This window comes from Asterias rubens, chromosome 20 (genome assembly GCF_902459465.1).
Source record: "Asterias rubens chromosome 20, eAstRub1.3, whole genome shotgun sequence".
In the NCBI taxonomy this organism is placed as follows: domain Eukaryota; kingdom Metazoa; phylum Echinodermata; class Asteroidea; order Forcipulatida; family Asteriidae; genus Asterias; species Asterias rubens.
This window is the reverse complement of record NC_047081.1, coordinates 5,451,986-5,478,893: the sequence shown is the minus strand read 5'-3', so window position 1 is coordinate 5,478,893 and position 26,908 is coordinate 5,451,986. Positions and strand designations below refer to the sequence as shown.

General features: G+C 38.7%; 2 protein-coding genes across 3 annotated transcripts in view; both read right to left on the bottom strand.

Moving 5' to 3' along the window:
- The window catches only part of LOC117303718 (dual 3',5'-cyclic-AMP and -GMP phosphodiesterase 11-like), a 156,926-nt gene that overhangs the window by 116,021 nt on the left and 13,997 nt on the right, over nucleotides 1–26,908 (bottom strand). For both annotated transcript variants that reach the window (XM_033788015.1, XM_033788016.1), the window contains exon 2: nucleotides 15,861–16,028. In XM_033788015.1, the coding sequence (XP_033643906.1) occupies nucleotides 15,861–16,028 (168 nt within the window). The remainder of the gene's footprint in view (nucleotides 1–15,860; nucleotides 16,029–26,908) is intronic.
- On the bottom strand, nucleotides 6,604–7,457 carry LOC117303719. The gene has a single exon (XM_033788017.1). The coding sequence runs from the start codon at nucleotides 7,266–7,268 to the stop codon at nucleotides 6,774–6,776; it is 495 nt and encodes a 164-aa protein (XP_033643908.1). The 5' UTR covers nucleotides 7,269–7,457; the 3' UTR covers nucleotides 6,604–6,773.

Sequence of the window (26,908 nt, the reverse complement as noted above, 5' to 3'; positions counted from 1 at the left end):
TTCTTGAGCCTCACAATTCGCAACCAAAAATTTGCTACAGTTGACTAATTGTGCTCAACTCCTGCAAAACTTTCACTGCGAAGACAACAGTGACTTAAAAATTTGCATTCGCAGGATAATACCCGTGGTTTACTTGTGCAAAAGTAGGCTGGGGCGACTAGTGTGTTAAGTGTTAAAGTTGCGACTACAAATTATTATTTGAGTCACGACTACTATTTTTCTCTACTCCGTTATAATCGTGCTCAAATTCAGACTACAAAAATTGTCCCGACTACCTGTCTGGTGAAACAAGTGAGTTGCTTCTTACTATTCGTGACATATAAAATGTTGCGCTTGCAACACATTGCGGCACAAGTCTTGAGAATCCGTAATTTATCTCGACAAGTGTCGTAGTTGGGTTTAAGGTGCGACTATTGTCGAGTAGTAAATTTCACTAGTCACCCAGGCCTATCATGATGGAAACTTGCTTAATAAGGTTTATCGCGAATTGCAAAATATCAAGAGAAGCGCTGTTGAACCCCCACAAAGGTATAGGCGTTGCATGCGCGAGTCGTAGAAACTGCATAAACACAGCCCCATATTCCTTTCCACATAGCATTGGGGTTCTGAATCGCGATAAACCTTATGAAAAATCTTTTGCGAATGGGCCCAAATGTCATGCTCTGCTCTGGAAGCCAAGATTCAATGCTTAGCAGAAGCAGTGAATTCTGCGCTTACATCAAACGAAATACACTGCTTAGCAGGGATTTCTTTTGTTTGTGTGCTTCCAAGCTCGCACATTTTATTTTGCGCTTGCACATTAAGCAGAAAATGGTGATCGTAAGTGCAGAGTTTGGTGGTTAAGAGTTCAGTAAAATCCACTCGTACTAGATCAAACATCAAACCACCAACCAAAAACAAGGATTTTATCCTTAAGTCGTTTGTCACATGACAATGGACTCTTAAAATACTGGCATGAACTCAAGAAACCAACCAAATCAATCAAACAAACCTGAGTCAATACAAGTTTTTACATTATTCAACTAGGGACCACTCATCTTATATACCGCCCTCTATTGACGAGTGACAGTGAAAATCCTTGCAGCACCATATCTAAAGAAGTACAGGACCAATTTTTACACTGTCTGTAGTTAAAGACTCCTTGGGGCATGGACATTAATTTTGAAAAACTGTGACCTCAAGTTGACCTCTACTTCCGGGTCAACCGGAAGTGGGACCATATCTCATGAGTTACACAACCGATTAAAGAAAATTTCAGTAATAGACTCCTTAGGTCTTACAATTTGTTTGGAAAAACCGTGACCTCATTTTGACCTCTTCTTCCAGGTCAAGTGGAAGTAGGACCATTTCTCAAGAACTACACAACAAATTTTCAAACTTTTTTCAGTTATTTAGGCATTAAAAATTAATTTTGAAAACCGTGACCCCATGTTGACCTTTTCTTTCGGGTCAACCGGAAGTGGGACCTTATTTCAAGAACTAGACAACCGATTTTCAATTTGTTTCAGTTTAATTAACTACTTTGACATTGGACAATCGCATTGGCTAGCCGTGACCCCATGTTGACCTTTACTTCCGGGGTCAACCGGAAGTGGGACCATATATCAAGAACTACACAACCGATTTTCAATATTTTTCAGTTTTAGACTCTTTAGGCATTAAAAATAAACTTTGAATAACCGTGACCCTAAGTTGACCTCTTCTTCCAGGTCAACCAGAAGTGGGACCATATATCAAGAACTACACAACCGATTTTCAAACTTTTTTCAGTTACAGACTCCTTGGTCGTTTTAGCACATAATCCAAGCAAAAGAACACGGAACAGCTTTGTGTTTGTGCACAAACACCTAATGTCTAGTTTTTATTATTATTAGCTGTTCCGACCTACCGTCGGAACAGGTATTGTTTTCGTCGAGATTTTTTAAACGTTTTAGAAACGTTTTTGTTTGTGTTATAGGTTTAACGCCATAGGTTTAACGCACGTAGGTTTAACGCCATAGGTTTAACGCACGTAATTTTGTGGCGACGTAATCTTAGAAACGGTAGAAATGACAGACTTGAGTTCTTTGTTAAATCGAAGCTTAGTACGTAACTTAGTTTTTTACGTACGTTTTTTAATCTCTTAATCAATTAGCCGAGTTATTAATGATATGAATATTTAATTAGGCAATCTTGTTAACAGCATATCTCCCAAAATAAACATCCGATTTTCATTTTTTTTTCATATTTTGATTCTCTTGGTATTGAAGATGTGCAAAATGAAGTAATTTTTTGTGTCACGTTATCTTGAAATTATTTTTCATAAATTTATATAATTATTATATAAAGAATAAAATCACTGCCTCTGTGTTGATGATCCGATGGGGCCGCAGTTAAACGCGGGTGCTATTACCCAAGTGATCAGAGTTCGAATCCTCCGGAAATCTCGACGAAATCAATATAATAACGCATACATTTTACTTCTTTTTTTACAATAAGAAATATGTACCTACATTAAGACAATCGGTACAACATGCTCTTATTTTTCAAATTTTTGGCTCATTAGAAGCTTCTTTCCTGGAAAATAAAACGATCCTGATTTTGCACGCACTACTAAGGAGGAAGTTCTACGGTTCTACGTACATGTACATATGGTTCTTCGATGTATTACGTACGAGGTAGAAACATGGAGCAACCACCTTTTCGCTAATAAATAGCGCTATTTTGCAGTTTTTCGCTCAATGTATGTTGTCAAACAACACAAAGTGCCAGTCTTTTCTTTCTAAACCTTACCACTGAGGACAAACCTATGTGAAACATAAAAACTTGTTTCTTTACTTATTTGGCTTCGATCAAAGGCATCATGTACACGTACGACTACGAGTAAAAGTGGACCGTGCATGGACGAATACACCTGCCTGAGATTTGGAAGTTTACACGGCATACACATTTTATAAATGACCATCGATGGTAGGCCTACTATCAATGCATCAATCTTGTGGTGAATCATAAAGATGTAATTTTAACTTTTTAGTATAAAGAGTAATTTTTCAGATCCTTTAGGTTAGGCTTTATAGTTGTTTAAGTAGTAAGTATTTTTATTGGTTTCATTTAAGGTATACAGCTGGTATGGCCTAATTTTATAATTATTTGTTTTGGAATTTATTGGGGAATATAGGCCTTTAAGTTTTTGTTTTCTTGTAATGCTTTTCATTTTGAGGAATGCCAATTCATATTGCGATACTGTTTTATTATTTATTATTATTAGTTAACAATTTTCACAATCTTTATCAACAAGCGTAATAGTTACGAATGAAAGATGAGCGAAATCGTTACTAAGGCGAAATGGTTGCGAAATGGTTGCAAAATGACAAAAAATGATTCAGAATAAGCGAATGATTTCCAAATAAGCGACATAATTCAGACTAAGCGAACTGATTCCAAATCAGCGAAGTGATTCTTAGTACACAAATTGATTCATTCACATCTTTTTATTAATGAAAAATTTAAATGGTACTATCGTTCATATGTGTTGTGGTGAAACATTGAATGACATGGATGTATTGTTGATTGTAATTACCTTTACAATTCTACATCAACAAGCATCTGTGTAATGAGTAAAACTGTAACGAATAAGCAAAATGGTTTACGAATCAGCAAAAGTATTCAGAAAAAGTGAAGTGATTCTATATTGATACATGGCTCTGCTTACCATAAGGGAAGAATCGGCGCTTACGGAAGCAGGCAATTATGCGCTTACGTTAAGTGTATTTTACAGCTAGCAGGGAATGTATGCTTGAGCGTGTTTATATCCTCGCTTATTCGCAAGTTCGCCAGATATTTGACACTAGCACAGTAAGCGGAGAAAGGTGAGCGTCAGTGCGAAATTTTGCGGATAAACTGGCCCGGGGCCCTATAGGCCTATACGTTGGGTTTACTTAGCCTAATTCGCAGCTCGGTTCATACTTGAGGAATAACAGTGCGACTCGGTCTTCATTGCGTGGTAATGACCGGGTTGGTGGCTGGCGCTGTTAACCGACCGAGGCAAGGCCCGTTATTAACAGCGCCAGTCACCAACATAGTGAAGACCAGGTCCGAACACTGTTATTCCTATTAACATGATTAATAAATACCTTTTTAACGAAACGAACAGATACAATTTTTCAAATTTTGTGATTTTCTCTCAGTGATACTTCCAGACATAATCAGGGGCCACATTTTAGCTTTCGAAGATTCCCTTCTCTTTTGTGCATTAATCACAATACTGATACTTTGAGACCACTGACTCTTTAAAAGAATGGTCTGTTAAGCGCCTTCACTGGGGTCAAAGGAGGTAAATGATTCAACGATAACTGTTTGTGCATTAAATCACGCGTATGAGCTCAGCGTCCATGTAGCATTTCGCTGTAAACAAGACCATATAGACAAATGAGTTTATACGCGCGCACCTGTTACATCAAAATTGATACATTTTCAGCGTGTACACGCATGTGTGCGAAGTTGCTATGAAACTATGATGAATAAGCATGCGATACAGTGCAAAGCGCAAACTATTTGTACACACTGTATGCTGGTTTAGGGGCGATTTATTTACTGTTTTCCAAAGCTGGTCCTTATCATCCAATAATAATGATCGGGTTTTGACCAATCATGACTGGAAAATGTAAACGGTTGACTTGTGCTCAACTCTTGCGAAACTTTCGCTGCAAAAACAGCACCTTGACTTGAAAACTTGATTCGCATTAGCGGGAAGTATGAACCGTGCTCTACCTGTTTGGTGAACCAGTTGTGTCCCTTATTTACTACTATTCACAACAACATATAAATACCCCAGACAGTTTCTCTACTCCTATTGGTGGAGAGTGCATCACGTGGGTGTGCATAAACCTTTTGTTAATGTACACTGAAGCTCTGTTTATGCACACTGAGCTTGCTTCCTCGATCGGGCGCGCAAGATTATCACGCGGAAAGCGCAAATCATAGCTATCACCAGCACCTAATCTAAGCACAAGGTTTTTTTTACGTTTTTTATCATAAGGGCATTTATGAATGGGAATAAAAGAGTAGTGACTCGTTCTTAAACGTATGTTTAAAAACTTGCAGTTGCCGTGCGATAAAGGCCCTCGATCGCCTTCGGCTCGGGCCTTTATCACACGGCTGCCGACCCTGCCGGCTTTAAACGTACGTTGAAGAACTCATCGCTACCCTTTTATTCCCTTAATTAATTATGTGCTTGCGGCAGAAATAGCCACAATTCTTTAGAATCAAAAATTAATCGTGACAAGTGCCATAGTTGGGTTTGAGGTGCGAATAGTCAAGTAGGAAAATACCCTAGTCATCAGCTTCACATGAACAAATCCTGTGCAAATAGACCCAATGTCAAATTGCTCTGCTCTGGAAGCAAAGATCCAGCGTTTGAATTGTGAGGTTCCGTAAAGCGTACAAATCTTAGCAGGGATTCATTTTGTTTGTGTGCTTCTAAAAATTCCGCGCTTGCACATTAAATTCCGCGCATGCACAGTAGGCCCCCTAAGCGGAGAATGGTGAACGTAAGCGCATGTGTAATAAGTAGGATTGCTGTAGGCCTACATGTACACTTCAAACATGTGAAATTTCTTGTTGTGTACAAACTATCTTGTGAAACTGTATGGCCCAATTTAATGACTCTGATTCACCGTAATCAAAGAATTTACACTTTAGAAGCGTGGAAATTGTGCCCTTACATAAGGGAGGACCTCGTATTCTAACATGCGGTAATACCTTGTTGTACCACGGTGTACAAAAGGTACAACAAGGTATTGCCATCACAAGGTTTTATGAATGGAAATCTTGTGGTTCATGAATACTCCGTATTCAAGAGGTCAAACAGGAGGAGAGTGAGGCTCATTAAAAATGGCTGCGCCGTCACAATAGACGTCTTGATGAAAGGACTTGAGGGGGAGAGAATCCTTAAACCAGTCCACCTTCGAGCGCTATTGTTATGAGATTAAGGGGGATTGAGGGATTATTGGCTTACAGCCATAAACGTCATAAACTGGAGAGGCAGAAAGTGATACATGTTTTTAAAGTAAAATCTTTCTCGACATGGGATTGACAAGTTATATTATTTTTTATATTTATTTGTTTGTTTTGCTAAGTTTTATTGTTTGTTTAGCGTTGGTATCCTTCGGGGAAATGTAATGTCTCTTAAATAAAACATTAACAAATCTATCTTAAAACCTCCCCCTTTAAACAAACCTAAACAAACAAAGATGCATGACTGATAAATATTAGAGGGCGGGGAATTTAATATGGGACTGAAAATTAACCGGGCGCGGAAAAATATTTAGGAAGAAGAAATATCCGGGCTTGGAAATATTATTGGACAGGAAACGGGACATGCAAAGTATTACGAGACTGAGAAATAAGTATGCATACGGGGAAATAATACTGGACTTAGAAATAAACCGGGCCTTGAAAACATTCGGGACAAGAGACGGGACTGAGAAAACCCGGGAGGGCGTAATATTATGGGCGGGACTGAGAAAATTCTAGGGAAATTTAACCAGCATTATTATCCGAACTTAAATTAAAATAAGTATTAATTAAATAAATATATAGACAAAAAACAAACACTGCCTTTCTATACATTTTGTTTAATTGCCACGATAAGATGTTTATTGCATCATTACTCTTTTCCATTTTTGTCTACAACTCAATCGATATGATTTAGATACCAGTCTACGAATTAAAAAAAATCAAACATTATCAAAATATTTACAAAGTTGGCCTGGAGAGATGTTTAAGAATACTGTTCAGGTGTGGCGACATTTATCATTAATTGAGGCCCGTATTTTGGAGAACGACTTCCGATCAAAAACATGACCAGAATATTCTAGCTCCGCTTGGTCCAAAAGGGACATAACAAGCCGCCGGTCAAGTTTGTCCTTCTTCAATGGCTCTTGGTCCTGCCTAAGTACAGTGGTACCTTCATAGTTTGATCTTCTCAAAACGTCTTTCTCGAAAAAATATGGCATTAATCCCCGCACGAAGGTAGGTGCCGTGGCTGACCGATTAAGGATCGATGTATAGTCATCAGCAGGAATCCCGACCGGCTCGTACACCACCCCTGGCCGGTACTCCTCATGCCGGATGGGGATGGACACAAACCCGTCCGCCAGGTCTGCTACGGCCTTCGTCAACCCTGATGTAGTCTTCTCGTTGTCTGGTTGGGGTTCGTTGTCTGGTTGGGGTTCGTTGCTGGTGAGACGACTTCTCTTATCAATGCGTCCTCTGAGCAGGCCGTACATGTTGGAGACGGTTGCTGATACATTTTGAATTTTGGATTTCGTTGCTCTGTCTTTCTTGCAGACGGGCCTGTTCGTCTAAGATCGCCGCTTGTCTCTCCTGCTCTGCGCGAATCTCCATCAGCAGTTGAATGATGGTTTGGGTATCCCGCCCATGTTGCTGTTTTCCAGTAAGGGATCGGTCATTGGCAATTAAGGCGAGTGGGGCATCGTCTTCGCTGTCGGATGACTCGTCGACCAATCTTGGTCTTTTTGCTGTAATAAGAAAAGCAGAAAACATACATAAATATTAAAATACTAAAATATGATGGAAAATTTGCATCGGGTTCATTCTGGGTTTTACTGGGTATATACAGTGATAAACACTCATCGGTGTATGGGTAAAAACAAAATAATTATTTATAAACTGTATGGACTATTTTTCAAATTTAGTATAGACACCACAATTTGTGGAAGTCGCGTCATTTATGTTTTAGCCTCCAAGTTGGTTATGTTTTAATGTACATTATTTGGGTTATATAGAAATAGAAATTCCACCAAAAATTATATACACACTTTAAAACTTATAAATCGTACTAACCTGTGTCCATGATGAATGATTGATCTTTGGATGTGCTAAAGAATTTGGAGGATAAATTCAACAACAAAAATGCGTCTTGAGTAGAAGGAACTTTTGTATAAAGTGAAAATGCCTAGTCGATGGTGTCATCAGGAGAGTATGCGATGAAATTGACAATAGTGTCAAGTGTGATCATTGGCTCAAACAGCCACCGATCAAGAAAGCTACTTTTTATAGATTAAGATGCGTTGCGCTTGACCACACGGTTTGTCAAAAGGACCGCTTTCAATAAAGAAAGATGCACTCTCCAGATGGGAAAGAAAGATCAGTGATTAGCTGTAGAATCTTGTGTTGCTTAGTAATTCTCTAGACCATATCAAGTAAGAAACACCTCTGCAAGAATCAAAATCATTAAATTGATAAAGCGAACAGACGTACACATCATCTCTTAAAGTATAGTTTCGATTTATTCTGAAGTATATAGTTCACCTTTATAACATTGGCAGATATTGATCAGAATGAACGAAATGGACAACGACTTTTTAGATTTATTGCTTGATCCATCCCTTGATAGCTCAAACGACTCGTGGCTGTTTGGCGAAAGCGATGATGAGAATCACTACGTCTTCAAACCCGGAAAGGTAAGCTATGGAAAAAAGCTCAGACTATATGTGTGTGTGTGTGTGTGTGTACATGTATATGCCCATTTACGCAATAATAGTTACAAAAACCCGCATTTTGGTATCCACACAATCCACAATCAAACGCAAAAATAATCGCTGGTGTCCATTGAAATTGTATGTTGGAATTATAGTTCACTGGTACCTGCACCTGCAAGCGAATTTTGCTCTGTGTCGCAGGGCATCCTGACTACATTTTTAGCCGATGAACGGAACCTTGTATCCAAGACTCAATTGAGTCGATAGTGCAGTAATAAATTGCGCAATTTGCCGATAGTTTAGTGATAGTGTGCGTAGTATGCCTGTAGTGCAGGAATAGTGTGCGCAATATGCCGATAGTGCAGTAATAATGTGCGCAATATGCCAATGGTGCAGTTATGATTTGTGCAATTTGGCGATCGTGCGTGAAATATGACGATCATGCAGGATTGATTAGCGCCCGCATAAACGTTAAGCCTAAGGAGAACCTTGAATCCTCAAAATTGTTAAATTATCTTTTATTTTATTTTAAGTATTCCCTTTTTATTTTGAAACAACAGTTTAATTAATGATCACCACACATATTTGTTTTCAGGTGCCATCTCCATTCCGGAAAGGAAAAGATTTCAGGAAGAAGAACAACTGCCCACGGAAAGGAGCTGGTCGTAAACCACTTCACGAGAAGTTCCCTCAGGTTGTGGAAACGGCAACTGCGTTCGTGACTCAACAAAGCTACGCTGCAGACTCACGGCGCCGATCAAGTGTGGGTCGTGCATGCAGAACGTCGATCCCCTCCCTAAAGAGACACCTTGAGACGGAGATAACCGGTATGTCCATCAGTACGACCACTTGCTCTCGGTTGATGGCACCACCTAGTAAACATCGAAAGTCGGGAAAACTTTACAAAGGGTTGATCGAGGCTAAAGTGGCCCTTAAGAAGAATGACGAGCGTGCTTTCCACATGGACTCCCACTACTGTAGCTGTAGGGTAAAGTACCGCCTGGAGTTTGCAGCTCAGTTTTCCAACGAAGTCGTAGCTCTATCATGTGACTGCATGAACAAAGTACACGTTGGCGGTATGGCAGTTAGTCGGTACCATCAAGTAAAGAAAGTCCACATGATCAACGACTCCCCAAACTACCCAGATCATGACTTTCCTCAAGGATCTGGATACCTGATCACTCCATGTGGGTACATGGAGCTTCAGCAGAAGAGCGATGCACCGACAGAGGTACAAGATGAACTTGGGCGCAGCCATCTATACACACCGAGAACTGGCCGTATGCATATTGTGAACAGATCTCAAAAGTTTCACAAGATGACGATTCAAGAACACATAAACGATCTTCTTCCTATTTTGGAGAATTCTGCCAGCGAAGGAAAGACAGGGGCAGTGCTCGTTGTTGATTGGGGACCCGACTGGAACGAATCGTCGTGGACAGTTGCAGTCTTTTTGTCTCGCCTCCTTCGCCTAGTTGACCTGGATTTTCTGTGCTTAACCAAATATGCACCCAAAAATTCAGCATCGAACCCCATAGAGCATGGATGGGCTCCTCTGAGCAAAATGCTCACATCAGTAAGACTTCGAAGCACATTAGACGGGGAGACGCAGCCGCCCTCTGTCCAGTCGGGACTCAACTCGGACCAAAGAGCAGAAAAGGAAGCCATGGTTTTTGACAACGCTATGGAAGAGATCAATGCTTTTTGGAATGGCCGGAAGTTCGATGGACATGAGATCTCTTCAAGTCACCAACCTTGCCGAAGGCAATCAGCACCATATGACGATTATGAAACTGTGCATAAAATCATCTCATCTGGGTCTAAAGCAAAGATTACGGAAGATGATGAACTTCATCAAGAATTGCTTTTTGCCATCCAACATTTACACAAGAGACCGAGAGAACTATGTATCGTGAAGTGTGACAAGGACACTTGCCTCCACTGCTCAACTCATCCCGTCCGAGCTGTCCAAGCTGTTAAGACAATCCGCGAGAACAAGGGTCCCTTGCTTACACCAACTCCTTCAACAGTTTATCCCGGACATTTCATGACCTACTTAGAGACGTGTCAAGTCCAAAATCAGACCACTACTTGTACCATGCCGTCCTTCATGGAGAAGAGTCTGGGTACCTGTCCATTACTGGATTAATGAAAGCAAGGAATATGTGATGATATTTTGGTATCTGACTTGGCTAAGAATAAATAAAGTTGTAAGGCATTACAGAGAAGTAATGATACTGAGAAGAAATGATAATTGTTTGAATTTATTGGATTATATTGGAAATATTACTGCATTCAAGAAAACCTGGGACGAGGAAACAACCCCGGACGGAGAAATATTAAGGGACATAAACCTGGGACGGGGAAACAACCCGGGACGGAGAAATATTAAGGGAAACAAACCTGGGACGGGGAAACAACCCGGGACGGGGAAATATTAAGGGAAATAAACCTGGGACGGGGAAATATTAAGGGAAATAAACCTGGGACAGGGAACCACCCGGGACGGGGAAATATTAAGGGAAATAAACCTGGGACGGGGAAACAACCCGGGACGGAGAAATATTACGGGAAATAAACCTGGGACGGGGAAACAACCCGGGACGGAGAAATATTAAGGGAAATAAACCTGGGACGAGGAAACAACCCGGGACGGAGAAATATTAGGGGAAATAAACCTGGGACGAGGAAACAACCCGGGACGGAGAAATATTAGGGGAAATAAACCTGGGACGGGGAAACAACCCGGGACGGAGAAATATTACGGGAAATAAACCTGGGACGGGGAAACAACCCGGGACGGAGAAATATTAGGGGAAATAAACCTGGGACGAGGAAACAACCCGGGACGGAGAAATATTAGGGGAAATAAACCTGGGACGGGGAACCACCCGGGACGGAGAAATATTAAGGGAAATAAACCTGGGACGGGGAAACAACCCGGGACGGAAAAATATTAAGGGAAATAAACCTGGGAGGGGGAAATAACCCAGGACGAGGAAAATAATATTATGAGACTGAAAATTTTTCAGAACAGGGATAACAGGCAGGACATGGGCAACAACTATTGCAACTGGGTGTTATTTTCAAACTCAGGGGCTGCTAAACGAGGTGTTATCACCCTTTTGTTAGATTACTCCCAGATTAGTGGGGATTAAGGTCATATAAATTGGTCCCTTTGTGCCTCTACCTTGACTGGCCAGCCTGGGTTCGGTCATGAATATGCGTGTGACGAAATGCAGTGGTGTGCATTGACCCGAAGATAATTTCATTACAGCCAAGTAATACCTTCAGCTCAATACCTCGTGTACACCGCGGTACAACAAGGTATTACCGCTTGTTAGAATACAAGGTCCTCCCTAAAGTGCATTTCATTGCTTGGAAGGGATATTTTTGCATGTGCGCAGGGAAACTCATCGTAATCATTGATTCGAAGCCTGCGCAAATATTTCACTTTCAGAGCTTGCACAGGAAGCTGAGAATGGCGATTGTATGCACAGAGTTGGTTGAAAGCATCAAGCTGGGCCGTGTTCTAAAGCGGGTTTATAGAGGGTGTGACCTTTGACATCAAAAGAACCAAAGAGCCTAGACACCTACAGGCACGATTTGTACACACCTCAATGGAAAAAAACATAAAATCTTATATATGGAGATTGCACTGTCTAATTATTTTCAACTTTTGATATGATGAAAGGGGGCACATCTCAAAACTAGTCCAGCTTTTACTTTCACAACTATTGGTTTTATGTGGAAATTACGACACAAAATGGCTAGTTGGCAAATTGTGCCATGATTGCGCAATCACAGCTTTGTGAAAACTGCCTTGAAATTAGCCTTGTCCAAGGCCGGCTCTTTACGCAAGCACCGGCCCGCTCTGACTTCACGAAATGCATAGATACTACCACACGGCACATATCAGTACATGATTCCGCGGGGTCGAAGCACGGCTTTTGATGTATCAACGAGGTTACTCCACGAGGTTACAATGTTTTGTAACCTCGTTGATACCTCGTATCAAGTACTGTTGTGTGCCGTGTGGTATAGTTTAATTAGCAAACCTAGTTAACACCATATCTCAAAATATACACCACCGATCCTGAAACTTTTTTCAGCTATACTAGTTGGGTCCGGTTAAGGTGATAGCCGGCATAAAATCTTTGACGACGTCACCATGACATCAGGTATTGCACATTTTGTGTCTGTGCACAAACACAATGGTTCTTCAAATGTCAACATTAAAATGGTCAAAAACACAATAACTTCAAAATAATTTATCTGTTCGTTTCCTAAATTTGATAGTCTGTGTTTAAAAATACACTGATCCTAATAACATATGTTTCAGTCCCTTAAAAGCTATCATGATACGTCTATGATTAACGAATAAATTAAAATCTTGGCCGAATGGGTACAACATAGTACTTGTGGATGTACATGTAGTCACTTTACTTGACACTATTCATGACATTGTTTCACCTTTTCTATAGTTCTGGCAACACAGTGAGGACTCTTGGGTTGAGGACTTACTTGTGGGGAGTCTACGACGCTGTCCTGAAGTTGGCATCTTTTTTATTTATTTTCTAACCGCGTTCAGGACTTATTACTCTGTACACACTCCATTGGATTTGTACACAACCAATAGGCCTACTTACGTTTCCTACGTACGTTTAGGAATTTCGTTAAAAAGAACGTCATTCTAATAGGGTTTTTGAAAAGGCACTGGATTGGGATAAGTTACATTACATACCATCGTGTACCTTATGAAATTTATTAGTATGAAAAACACAATTTTGATACTGTGACGTCATCACGTGTCAATTAATATGGTAATTAGAAGCTTTAATGATTTTTTTTTGCAGCACTATTTCTCAAGAAGTAATGTATACGGCCGATTTCAAAGTTTTTTTTCAGCAATAGACTCCTTAGGCATGACAGATTTGTCTTGGGTAATCGTGACCCCGACATCCAGAAGTGGGACCATATCTCAAGAGTTACACAACCGATTAAACAAATTTCTTCAGTTAGAGACTCCTTAGGCATTACAATTTTTGAGGAAAAACCGTGACCCAATTTTGACCTCTACTTCCGGGTCAACCGGAAGTGAGACCATATCTCAAGAACTACACAACAAATTTTAATTTTGTTTTCAGTTATAGACTCCTTGGGCATTTAAAGGCAGTGGACACTATTGGTAATTGTCAAAGATTAGCCTTCACAGTTGGTGTATCTCAACATATGCATAAAAAAACAAACCTGTGAAAATTTGAGCTCAATCGGTTATCGAACTTGCGAGATATTAATGAAAGAAAAAACACCCTTGCACACGAAGTTGTGTGCGTTTAGATGGTTGATTTCGAGACCTTAAGTTCTAAATCTGAGGTCTCTAAATCAAATTCGTGAAAAATTACTTCTTTCTCGAAAACTATGGCACTTCAGAGGGAGCCATTTCAACCTCTCCCTATTACTCGTCACCAAGAAAGGTTTTATGCTAATAATTATTTTGAGTAATTACCAATAGTGTCCACTGCCTTTAAGATTAGTTTGATACAACTTTGACCCCATGATGACCTTTACTACCGGGTCAACCGGAAGTGGGACCATATCTCAAAAAGTACACAGCCAATGTTCAAACTTCAGTTAAAGACTCTTGGGCAATAAATATTAACTTTGGAAAATTGTGACCTCACGTTGACCTCTACTTCTGGGTCAACCGGAAGTGGGACTATATATCAAGATCTGTAACAACCGATTTTTTTACTTTTTCCGTGATAAACTCCTTGGGCGTTGCAGATTAGTCTTTGGTAGCTGTGAGCCCATGTTGAACTTTACTTACGGGTCAACAGGGAAGTGTGACCTTATATCAAGAGCTACACAACTTTTTTGAAACCTTTTTTCAGTGATAGATTCCTTGGGCCAAAGAAGCACATAATGTAAGCAAAACAACACGTAACAGCTTCGTGTTTGTTCACAAACACTTAATGTCTAGTTATTGTTATTATTCTTTGTTTCTCCCTTAATCCCATAGCGTTTGTAGGCCGGGGCGTCTAGTGTGCTTTAGTGTTAAAGTCGCGACTACAAATTTTTAGAGAGGTTTCGCAGAGTCGCGGATTCGAATACGTATACAGATATTGAACCGTACGCGTTCGCGTCAAGTGAGCTGTGTAGTTTTGTTTCGCAAAATTCTAACGAATACCCTAAACTTGAGGCTCCAGAGGGAGCTATTAAGCAAATGGCTGCGCCCATGGGGGTCGCCATTTCTCTTTTTCTGAAGCATGGTGGGTAACAACATGTCCAACTACATCCATGTATGATACCTATAATAGACATGGTGAAAACCTGGTACATTAAAAAATAACAATCCGCTACAAAAACATGAACAAAATATACTCGTTGTTTACTTACGTGTATGGCGACAGATTCCCGTTTTGAGCGACTATTCTAACTTGTGTACAACAGTTATACGTCACATGGACCTCAACAAGTGATGACGTATTATGACGTATCCGTTCACGTAAGAGTATCTGTGACTCTGCGAAACCTCTCTATTATTTGAGTCGCGACTACTGTTTTTCTCTACTCATAATCGTGTCCACACATTGACTAAAATATTTGTCCCGACTACCTGTTTGGTGAACCAGTTGTGTTGCTTACTAATATTCGCAACATAATTAATATTGCCCTTGCGGCACATAGCGGCACAAATCTTGAGAATTTGTATTTTATCTCGCCAAGTGTCAGAGTTAGGTTTGAGGTGAGACTAGTCGAGTAGTAAATTTCACTAGTCACCCATTCGCAACATAATTAATATTGCCCTTGCGGCACATAGCGGCACAAATCTTGAGAATCCGTATTTTATCTCGACAAGTGTCGTAGTTAGGTTTGAGGTGCGACTAGTCGAGTAGTAAATTTCACTTGTCACCCAGGCCTATCATGATGGGAACTTGCAGAAGGAGTGAATTATGCGCTAACGTCAAGCAAAATAGACTGCTTAGCAGGGATTTCTTTTGTTTGTGTGCTTCCAAGCTTGCACATTATATTCCGCGCTTGCACAGTAAGCGGAAAATGGTGATCGTGAGCGCAGACTTTTGAGAACCATGAAATTTTGCCCTGTAAGTAGGTTTGGTAAGGCCTACACTTCAAACATGTAGAAGTTTTAAAAAATTGTTAGTACATCCATGCTGGAAATTACCCACGTAACATTTTGACAGACAAATGGAGCACAAAGCTTCAATTACCCTTTACTGTAGAAAGACCCTATTATTATTATAATTAAGTCCAGTGCACTCAACCACTTGGCCACAACACGCCAAAATTATTTTCTGAATACGAACACAGTTGTTCAATCTTTCACAATGTACATAAATGTAACAATTAAATTACCTTTTCATCACTATCTGTGAAAGCTTCATGCCGATCTTTACTGCCAATCTTGTTAATGACCTGCGCCACACCTATCACCTCCCCTAGAGGGGCTTTGATGGGCATAGACAGCATACTTCTTGTTTTGTACCCTGTTTGCAGATCAATTTCACAATTGAATCGAGGATCCTGTAACAGATTTAAAGATGAAAAAAAGTCAATATCAACCAGGAATTTGTACTTCGTGGAAACTTTTAAAGTTTAACATACATACGTACACGTAAGATCACCAAACTCAAGCTCTGGTGCTTCTGTTCAGCAGAATGTGGGTTTCCTTCCTCCATGAATAAACTAGAGCAACACCATGATACAACCAAGCGTTTGCCACTGATAAAAGTCATTGGGTAACTGTCACAAAGTGGCGAGTGTAGAGAATCTTGATTATATTGATTGAATCTGTATAGTTTGTGAACACTTAATTTGCTCTGAACAAACCTTAACTCAAAACTTGTTGTTATGCAGGGATCCTTCTTCCTGCTATTTCATCAATTTTCTTGTGTCACACTTTTTGAAGGGCAGCCCTTACAAACTACATATTGCCTCACCAAAATCCACTTTGCATTTGCATTCGAAGGAAGTATGAGACTACTTCAACTAGAACTACAAGGTTCGTTTCGGAACAAACGATAGCGGAACGCACATACTTCTAGGAGTAATATGAGCCCAGCTTTATGTGAGGTTGGATTTGTCTGACTTGATTCACTATCACTTAAATGCACACAGTTGCATTAGGCCTATCCCTTGATTTGAAATTGGCTCATTAGGCCTAATGCCCGACATTTTTTGTTTCTAACTGACATTTTTCTTCTAGGTGTAAAAGCACCATTTAAACACTTGTTTGCCTTTGCTATAGTTTTGGATTTATTGATGATCGTAACCCTTGACGGTCGAAGGTTGTTGCTTTGGCACCCTGAGATGCCTTCTATTTCCTTGCTACTCGGTGGTTGAGATTTCTCATAAGTTGTAGCACAGGATGTTTTTAGATGATTTTGACCAAAGCTGCACTCTCTTTTTGATCACATTTGACAACCTTTTGATCACAACTCTATGCAGCCTTTACAAAACTGCGTCTATTAAGCTCCACATTTACGCATGTTTCATTGCACATGAATAGCGCTTACAAGAAACTACAAGCAATTGCTGGGCTACCTTGAGGAAAAGCAATTTGTAAAAGCAAAAAGTTATGTACCTGTATACAAATTTAATCAATTGCTTTTGCTTCAGCTTCTGCCTATGAACTTTTGCTTTTGTTTAGTGCCTGTGCTTGTATAAGCAATTGCTATTTTTTATGAATTCGGCCCAATTATGTATTTTATTCATTTTATTTATTTCAAATCTTTAGACATGCACAATAGTTACAAGTTGTACAGGGGCTGTCAAGGTTAAAACAAAAGAATAAAAACTGTCACCAAAAGATGTATCATAAACTCTGCCACGGACATCTAGTAAAAGTGTATTTTGAAATGTTTTTAATCTGCTGCTAGAGGGCGCCCTTAAATTTAGTGACATCATCAATCTTAGGCCGTATCCGAATTGGCAGCTAAGGCTACGGCTACAGACAGGCTGGATCGCCGCGTCGTCATGCATTGAAGTATAGGACGCCCTTAGCAACACACCTGGCAACGGTCGTAGCCGCAGCCATAGCCACCACTTCAGACACAGCTTCTTCTTCTTTTTTAAGCTAGACCTTTGCCAGACTATAACACCATTGAAAACATCTCCAAAAATATATTGCCAGTATTAAATTATAAGGAAGTAGATGTCACACAAGGTTGTATAATGTTGTAAAATTCCGCCAAAAGCAACCCAAGGTCTCTAATCGTTGTAAAACCTCTAATCGTCTCTAAAACCTTGTAACTTGACACCTGGTGACGTATTAACTGAAACGGTTTCATCTCCTAATAGATAGCTAACGTTGTGTGAAGTTCATATGAGCTTTAGGAGGGTGCTTTTGTTCGCGGACAAGGGAGCAGTGACTTCTTAGCAGAAGAAGAAGTACTAAAACTAGACTTAAGTTTGTTGTCAAAAACAAGGTGTCGAAATGCTGTAACATGCATATCCTAGTTTGCTCAACTCTGATATTAAAAAGGCTTGTTCACTCATGTCATTCTCTAACAAACTGAAACGACACCTCTTTAATACACTAAATGTACAAATACTGTTGTTTTGATAATTATTTATACTGACCAATCTGGTCCATGTCATTGTTTTATCCATGGGCGTCAATCAGAGGGGGGGGGGGGGGGCAGGGGGACATGTCCCCCCCCCCACCTTTTGGAGGGTGGGGGACACAATATCAAATGTCCCCCCCCCCCCCCCCACCTTTTTGACCACCTTTATCATGAATCCCAAGTTTTGCACAATGTAAGATGAAACCCTGTGTCCCTATATGGGCATTAATCCTGTGGGCAAAGGATGACACAATATCCCCCTCAAAATTGGCCCAGATTGCATCACAGAGCATCTAAATGTAAAATTTTCCCGGGCCCTTAATCGGGCCCGCACCCCATGCCATAACGGCTTCTTGGATGCATGCTCTATCGTGACAGATTTGCACCTCCCCTTGCAAGAGTTGAAGGGACGTGTACCCAACACCACTCACCCCATTTTTGAAGGGTGGGGGACACAGTATCAAATGTTCCCTGTGTCCTTTGACCACCTTTATCATGAAAATCGGACCCATGCCGTAAAGGTTTTGCACTCATGAGCTCACTCTTCGACAGATTTTCCCCCTAAAACTTGGTTCATAGATCCGCACTTGAAGATGCTGTCAACCCAAAAGGTTCTACTGCTGCTCACATTTTACAGAAGTTCTGACAGATTTGCCCCATAAAACATATTTCTTAGGTCTGGTGATGAAAGGGATGAAACGCCATCTGAGCATTAGAATGCAGAAACAATATGGGTATAACAACGCTATAAATGAGTTGCTTTTAAGGTACAATAACCATGATAGCAAGAATAGGTGCATCGTAGTTTGAAAAAGGCATTAAATTCCAACATCTGAGAGGGGGGAACATCACCCCTCAGATTCACTAGATTGCACCAGAGAGCATATGATCTACGGGCTAAAAAAATTCCCCCGCCGTAAATGTTATGTCCCCCCCCCCCTCCCCCCCCCCCACCTTTCAAGACGGATTGACGCCCCTGGTTTTATCCTTTTCGTGTCCAAGTCCTTGTCTGTCAAAGGGAAATGTACAAAAGCAAAACAAAACTTTGTCCCAGCATGTTGAATTATGTGGTATCCATCTCTTTTCAAAATAACATATTGTTATTTGTTTTCAACTGTATGTTTAATTGTCCTTGTCAACATGAAAAATAAATTTGCGTTGAATTGAACTGAATTGAATACATGTACATTACATTTATACTGCAGCCTTACTACACGCATATGAAATATGCACCCTATTTGATTATGAAGCATCCAAACATTTAATGTACAAGTATGTACCATGTACATGTAAGTGTAGCTGAATGGAATGTATACAAGTCATTTTGGGGCCAAGGTTCATTCAAATCTACTGCACGTCATGCAGTTATTAGTTCAGAAATTCAGGTACAAGTGCGTAATAAGCCTTTATACCTCAATGCATACTACGTGTATACGTAGGCCTACCTCGATGCATACCACAGAGCTCTTTATAACTAGTGTTAACCTCACACAGTGCCTGAAAATTATAATAAAAAAAGAACAGCACTGTCTAAAGCTTGCAGTTTTGACCTTTTCCAAAACAATGTAGGTATGTACATGTAACTACAATGTACAATACTACAAAAGATGCAATTGCTTGTTTTTTACCGAGACAATTAGCAATTTTTTCATTAGTTTCTTTTTTAAGTAAAATTGAGAATTAAAATGAAAGATGTAAAACTCTACACACAAATAACAAACGGTTTCAAAAACGTATACACACATAACCTGAGCAGTGAAATTTGTTTTGTGTAGGATCATCTCATTTTTCTAAGAATTAAAATTTGAATATAAAAAAACAATAAAACCAAAACATCAAAAATTGTAATCTTGAGCTCTCTAGAATCATAAAATTTTGTTTGTCAAAAGAAAATAACTGACACACGATATTTTGTGCATTGTATAACTTTTCAGTTTGTATATAAATGCATCTTGTGTCCCTCTCAAGAACCATTGTAAATGCATTAACAATGTCTTTATATTTGTTCACTATTTACCCCTGTAATTATTTGTTACCATGTGAGTACTTCTTTTTATAATTTATTTAGTACTGTGCTTTTACTTTTTGTAGTTCACATGGACGTTATTTATTTAATAACTGTGCCTAATCATGAAAGACAGATAAAAAGACTTTGTATCACAAATCAAACAGAAGCCTGAAGATTGCGCAAACCAAACACCTTAAAATGTGATCCCTACTATAAAATATGAAGAAGAAAAAAACAATGTACGGTACTTTAAAATGTAGTCTAAAATGATTTAAAATGTGATCACACATTTCAATACTCAAAAAGAGGCCAGCAAACACCCCCCCCCCAAACAAAAAAGTAAATTTAATGTACATGTAAAGAAAAAAACAAGGCTATCAATCACATTCGATAGTTTTGCAATGCTGAAGAAGATTGCTTGTCTTATAAGAACAGACCATTCAAAATATATTAAAAAATTAATAAAAACAGAATACTATGCTAGTAATGGAAAACAACTTCATTACATGATTAGTTATTTTTTTGCCCCTTTAAGTCATTGACATACCCCCAATTTGACCTTAAATGTCTTACGGTTCAACCCAGAAGTTGAAAATTTAAAATATTAATAATCAAGAACTCTGTATTTCCCCAATTGGTAGTGCATAGGGAGAGTCAATGTAAAAATGACCTTTTCTTGACCTTTTGACCTGTCTTAACCAGAAGTGCCTGTGAAATGCTTTGAAAGATGTTAATTATTTAGCTTTTAGGTTAAAATTTTTTCCCTTTTGATGCATTTTCATATTACAGATCTATATACGATATAAGAGATGTAACAATTGCGTCGGGGATAAAGAATATTAGTTTTGGTTTTTACCCATACATCGATGTGTGTTAGCACTGTATACTCAGTGCCTTCCAAAGTCCTGTGAAAAAAATATCACAGGCATGTTACTCGGGTGGGATTCAAACCAACGACCCTTGCAATTCTAGAGCAGTGTCTTAAACAACTAATCTATCGAGATTGCCCTGTAGCAGAGGCAGTTCGAATCCTATGTTTTGGCAGCGGGTACCGCAATGATAACAGATCATTGCATCAGCAATAAAGAATATAAGATATTCTCAAAATTTTTTTTATAATGATAGGTCTGGAAAATCCGCACAACCTGCACTGACACAACCTGACTTTGACCTTCACTTCTGGTCGTTTATTGCTGGTCTTTTAAAAGCTAAAACAAAAACAAGCTGTAATGATTTTTGTCGTCGTCTAGATTCGGCATAAAGAATAATTTAAAGCAAAGATTTGATTCCATAAAAAATAAGTGGTGTTTTCTTGCTCCAGTGAGCGCGAAACTTGCAGTCTATAGGAGATGATCTGGGGGAATGCCTAAACACCTATAGAAAGTTTCAATCATCAACAACAAAATTCTAAACATGCTGAGATCTACCTACAGAGCTACAGTACAGTATTTCTGCTGCAGACTTTGATGAACCAGACAGTTTCCCGTTATAATACGATCTTTACTTGTCCACAGACATCAGCATTACAATTATGCATCAGCCACTGCACTGTCACCTTAGGTTTTGATACTTTTAGAAGACAAAAAACACATTGTCCACAGATTTACACTTAACTTCAACAGTTTAAGGATAATGATAGTTAAGCTTCCCTTGATAAAGTATTACTTGCTGAGATGTTTCAGTGTTTAAGAAATGAGTCGAACAGTGTCACAAAAATAAATGTTTGTCTCAGTCAAGTCGATGAAATAATTTTAGCATACGACATAGCGTCGCTCCTGAAAACCTTGCTCTGCTACCCCAATTTCGTTTGAATTTATACCATTCAACATGGTCAGTTTCCCTCGTGGTTTATTACTTGCTGTTCTAAACTTGAGTTTATTTTGATGATCACTGTGTGAAATCTTAAACTTATACTTTAGAATTGTACCTTTATTTCGTCCAGGGTAATTCTACCTGTAAACATAATTTTTCTTCAAATAAATCTTGCACAGTTCATGTTGTGTAGTCTACACAAGCTTATTTAAATTGCAAGTGAGTTTCTGTTGCCCGCCTATTTGTTTGCGTATTATTATTATTATTACTATTAGTGTTATAGCTCTGAAAACCTGTGCCCCAAAACATTCAGTGCTCTCCTCAGTGAGAGTGTTGGACTTCACCCTGATTCAATAGCATTTCACATAATCAGTCTTACAAAGGAATGTGTGTCTTTGATTCTGTGTGTTTGAATCCAATGCTTAACTAACATTTACTGCTTCCACTCTGTTTAAATCCATGTGTATGACTCGTTTGATGTTAAAAACTCAAACACAAAAGTCGGGTCTATCACTTGGAGATTCTAATGCAAATGTTGACGCCTTAACATAACCTGGAAGATATTTTTATTAAGCATAATGTATACTCTGTTTGAAAAAAAAACGAAATTTATTTCCTGGTGAACTTCCTTTTCTGAACTACAAAAAAAGTAGTGTGTTGGGGGCAAGGGGGGGTAACAAAAGAGGTGTAGATGCTGCGAGGTTTAAAATAAAATTAATGTCCCAATGCATAAACTTTTAAGCCATTTTTATTCAGGTTTTCCAAACTACAAAGAAAGTTGTGTGTTTGTGAGGGGGGGGGGGTAACAAAAGAGGTGTAGATGCCGCAAGGTTTAAAATAAAAAATTAAGGTCCCCATGTTTAATATTTTAAGGCGTGTTTTATTCAGTTTGTCATAATTTTCTTTAGAATGAATGCATGCTCTGAAAAAATGGAGCTGCGTGTTACAATGTAGGTGCCAACTCTAAACGGATTTTGCTCCAAAATATTACCTTTCTTCCGTGGAAATTTGGGGAGTTTGATGCAGTATCCAGGGAGGAGATCCAATAACATACAAACACACACACACACGATTCGGCTATTTATAAAGAGATGGTGAAGATCTCAAAAGCGTCTTGTCCGCTGAGCATCTTATCTGCAGGAAATTACCGGTACAGTATGTTTAGCAAATCAATGTTTGTTTGTGTATACACACTTTTAAAGAAGTTCCTCCCAAGTCCTGTGTACCTGCCTGCTGTACTTCACTAGGCTAACAACTGGTTTGATACAGACACAGGATGTGTACATGTACATTGTATCAAGTGTAAACTTAGACATAATTGCATTTGTGCACAAATGCATAGCTGTTTCTAAATAAAATTTTCAATTTTCTCAACTGAGTTTTAAATTTGTTGTGTATTCATTTTTGCCCAATGTGGCATAAATTTAAAATAAAAAATTGGATTATACCATGTTCAGATAGCAGTTTTAAATGTGTTAAAGGTGCAAAAATGGGAAAAAATCATACAATTCACGAGAACTTGCCAATATCTAACAATCTACAAAGTTTCAACATAATCGCGTCATACTGCTTCAAGAGTTATGTACCTGTAATGTACCTGTAATGCCGTGTCACGTTACTCCTAGAACTGTTTCGGTTTCGTCCGGCTATCGTAGACGATAGCCGGACGAAACCGAAATAGTTCTAGGAGTAGTGTCACGTGACCCCCAATGACATCATTGATCTGAAACTTCACACACATGATGCCTTTCTGGCAGATAACGTGTGTGTAAAATTTAAAGTGATTACACAAAACTTCACAACAGACATCTTCAAAAAGTCCATTTTGAAGAGTTTTCAATCTGCCGCTAGAGGGCGCTGTTGCAATTTGTGACGTCATCAATATTTCTTTTGATCTGCCCACTGTTACTAGACACTCACGTCCTTGAAAAGCAAATTCATAACTTTTACCACTTTTGAATTACAGGGCACTTCCGTTTTTGACCCTTTAGGAATTGCTTTAACTGCGTGCGCTACGAAACCTACAATGCCCTGCATTGTGAACATGTGTAGAACCTACAAATGCTTCGTTTGATACATTGTACACGATGTAAATATTTTGGTACACACTTTAATGCACACAATGCAAACAATTACACTGTGGTTTCCATGCCATTAGATGTACATAATGCCTACATTTTTATGTACGTGTAGCATCAATATCAGTAATGCATGCATAATGATGAAGGGGCTGTAGATGTTTCACATCATAGACCCTGCTGTGCAATGAACGTTAGCATTCGTTACACGTATTGGAGACAGGGAACATGACCAAAATGGTGACAGCGTGTAAAGGTCCATAGCCATCAAGGAATTTTGGGGGCACAGGGTGAATTTCAATACCATGAAATGTAAAGCAAAAGAAACTGGGAGTTATTTTATTTCACAACAAATAAACTCTAACAAAATAAAAATGGTACTGCAACTCACACATGAAATCAAAATCAATTTGCTTTTAAAAACAAAATAGGTACACTTCATGGGCTTTGGAGAAAATTTAATAAAATATCAGCTCAGTAGTTTAACCAGAAAAAGAAAATCTCTTGGCTATGGTATCTGGAATCATCAGAAATTAAGATTTAGACATTGATTTGGAAACAGATTTGGTTTGCAGATGACGTCGCCTTAATTACCTCTTCATGCAAACTCAATAAATTCACCTGGACAAGGAGAGCCCCCAAAATGGACTGAAAATACACACAGGGTAGCAAAATATGGTGAATATGATTTATATAAAACACTGCCATTAATTTTGTTATACTTTTTAGGTTAAAAATATAAATTTAATCCATGGAATTTGTGTAAAGATGACTACAGCTCTTTTTTTAAAAGGCGAAAAACATAATAGTGTAACGACACAGAACCATTGAAGAGGGCGCAATGTGAAATAAGAAGTAAAAAGAGGATTACAAGTTCATGGCTACATGTAGCTGTTCAAAGGAACTGTAACAAAAATGTTGAACTACCTGATATCTACATGCAAGTATACATGTAGCCCTAATGCAAGCCTGAATACATGAGTGCAATACATGTAGTCTCATCAATTTAAACAAGATTAATTACGATTCTCTCAATGCATACATGGTTTTAACTTACTTGCTGTACTTTCTTCAGGAGACTACATAGTACACGTATCAGAGTATCTTGGAGCAAGGATTGAATTACTGAGGCAAATACTGTGTAATAACTGAATTTATAGCACAGCCAGCAGAAACAGCTCCACACAATTGCTGCTGAAAAGATTTCATGCTGCTACGCAGAAAAAAATACTAACAATATTTCATTGTGTGTTTTCATTTGCTTTTATAGCTTTATGAAAATAAAGGTCATCCACATGATCAACAGGATCCTTTGGTCACATTCACAGTAGGCCTTTTGACAGGGCTACTTTTTTGTTCATAATGTAGTATACATGTACACTGCATTAAATTCAATGTCAGATTCCAACAGGCAAATGCCATTCCTCTCTCAAATCAAGGCCATATTACAAGTGATGTGCAAGCCAGATAGCCTACACGTATGCCATTACCAATGCATTCAATGGCAAAAATGCAGCCCGCGCATAGTCTGTGTACAAGTTATACATGTAGGGCCTAAATGCATTCATTTTTAAAACACTGTACACATGTGATTTCAAAGAAGTCCTCTGAATAAATTCGCCAGTTGACCACGAACTGACCTAACTGACTCAAATAACACATTTTTGAATTTTCTTTTTTAAACAAATTATTGACAAACTCAATGCTGTTAACATTATCTGCAAGTTTCAGTGCCTAATATGTAATAGTTTGGTAATTACACTAATTAGTAAGAATAACGTATCGCTAGATTTGCCATTTTGTCTTTTCACAAAGTGACCTATCTAGATACGTCGCTTTACCAATGGTTAAACTATGCGCTACAGTGGGCGCGATTATGGCCCGCGTGCAAATTTTCGGACCACGAAGTGACCTAACTGGGGAGCGTAGTATTTTTACAAAGTGACCAATCTCGATAGGTCTCTATAACGCATTGGTTTGTACACAGCGCGCTGCAGGCAAAAATTAAATTTTCATTTTCACATAGTGACCTATCTGTTTAAGAATTAATTACTAATTAAAAAAGTTATAGGGATGAAAACACATCATAGTTCTGTATGAATAAAGTATTCAGCTGTGTTTTCGTCATAAAATAATACAATAAAGTTGGTAAGCTGAGTCCGAAAGAGCAGTTTGAAAAGTTGTGCAACTTCAATCGTGATTTTCTCCGAACACGTTTTTTAAAACAGTAAACGAGTTAGGTCAGTTTGTGGTACAAACGACGAATTACACAAAATCAAATGTGTCAACAAAAATCACATTCAATGAATAATGTCATGCCACATTTATTTACACTTATTTGCTGTTTTACTACATTAATAATAATAGCAGAACAAAATATAGAATGTCATTTATAACTTCCACTTACACACAATAATTAAATACAATGTACATACAAAGACAACTTGACGACTTTAAAAGTCATTGGTAAAAATAGATTATATTTTTATATTTTTTCAAAGAAATCAAGGGTCAAGTTATGTTTTTGTTTCAAAGTAATCAACGGTTGGTAATTGTGATATGTGCACATTTTAATACAGGGTTACTCACATTTTCATGACATTGGTGTACGTACATGTATGTACTCTGCTTTGGATTAATTAGTTAGGCTTTTAAATCACAGCAAACCAACCAATGGATGTAAAGTGAATGTATTGTTCCTTGATGTTATTGTCTCCTTGATACAGTTTATTTTCATTGTGCACTTCAGTTTTCTTTATTGCATCATAGTTTTTAATACTTGTACTAATTTTCATCAGATTTGAATCGATTGCAAACATCGTCTTTTTCTCTCATTGTTTGTATGTCTGTTTTGTCTGAATTTATAAGAAATGACAATTAAAAATTGTGTTGTATTTATATTGTATGTTCCCAGCGCCTTTTCTAGATTTTCTTACAGTC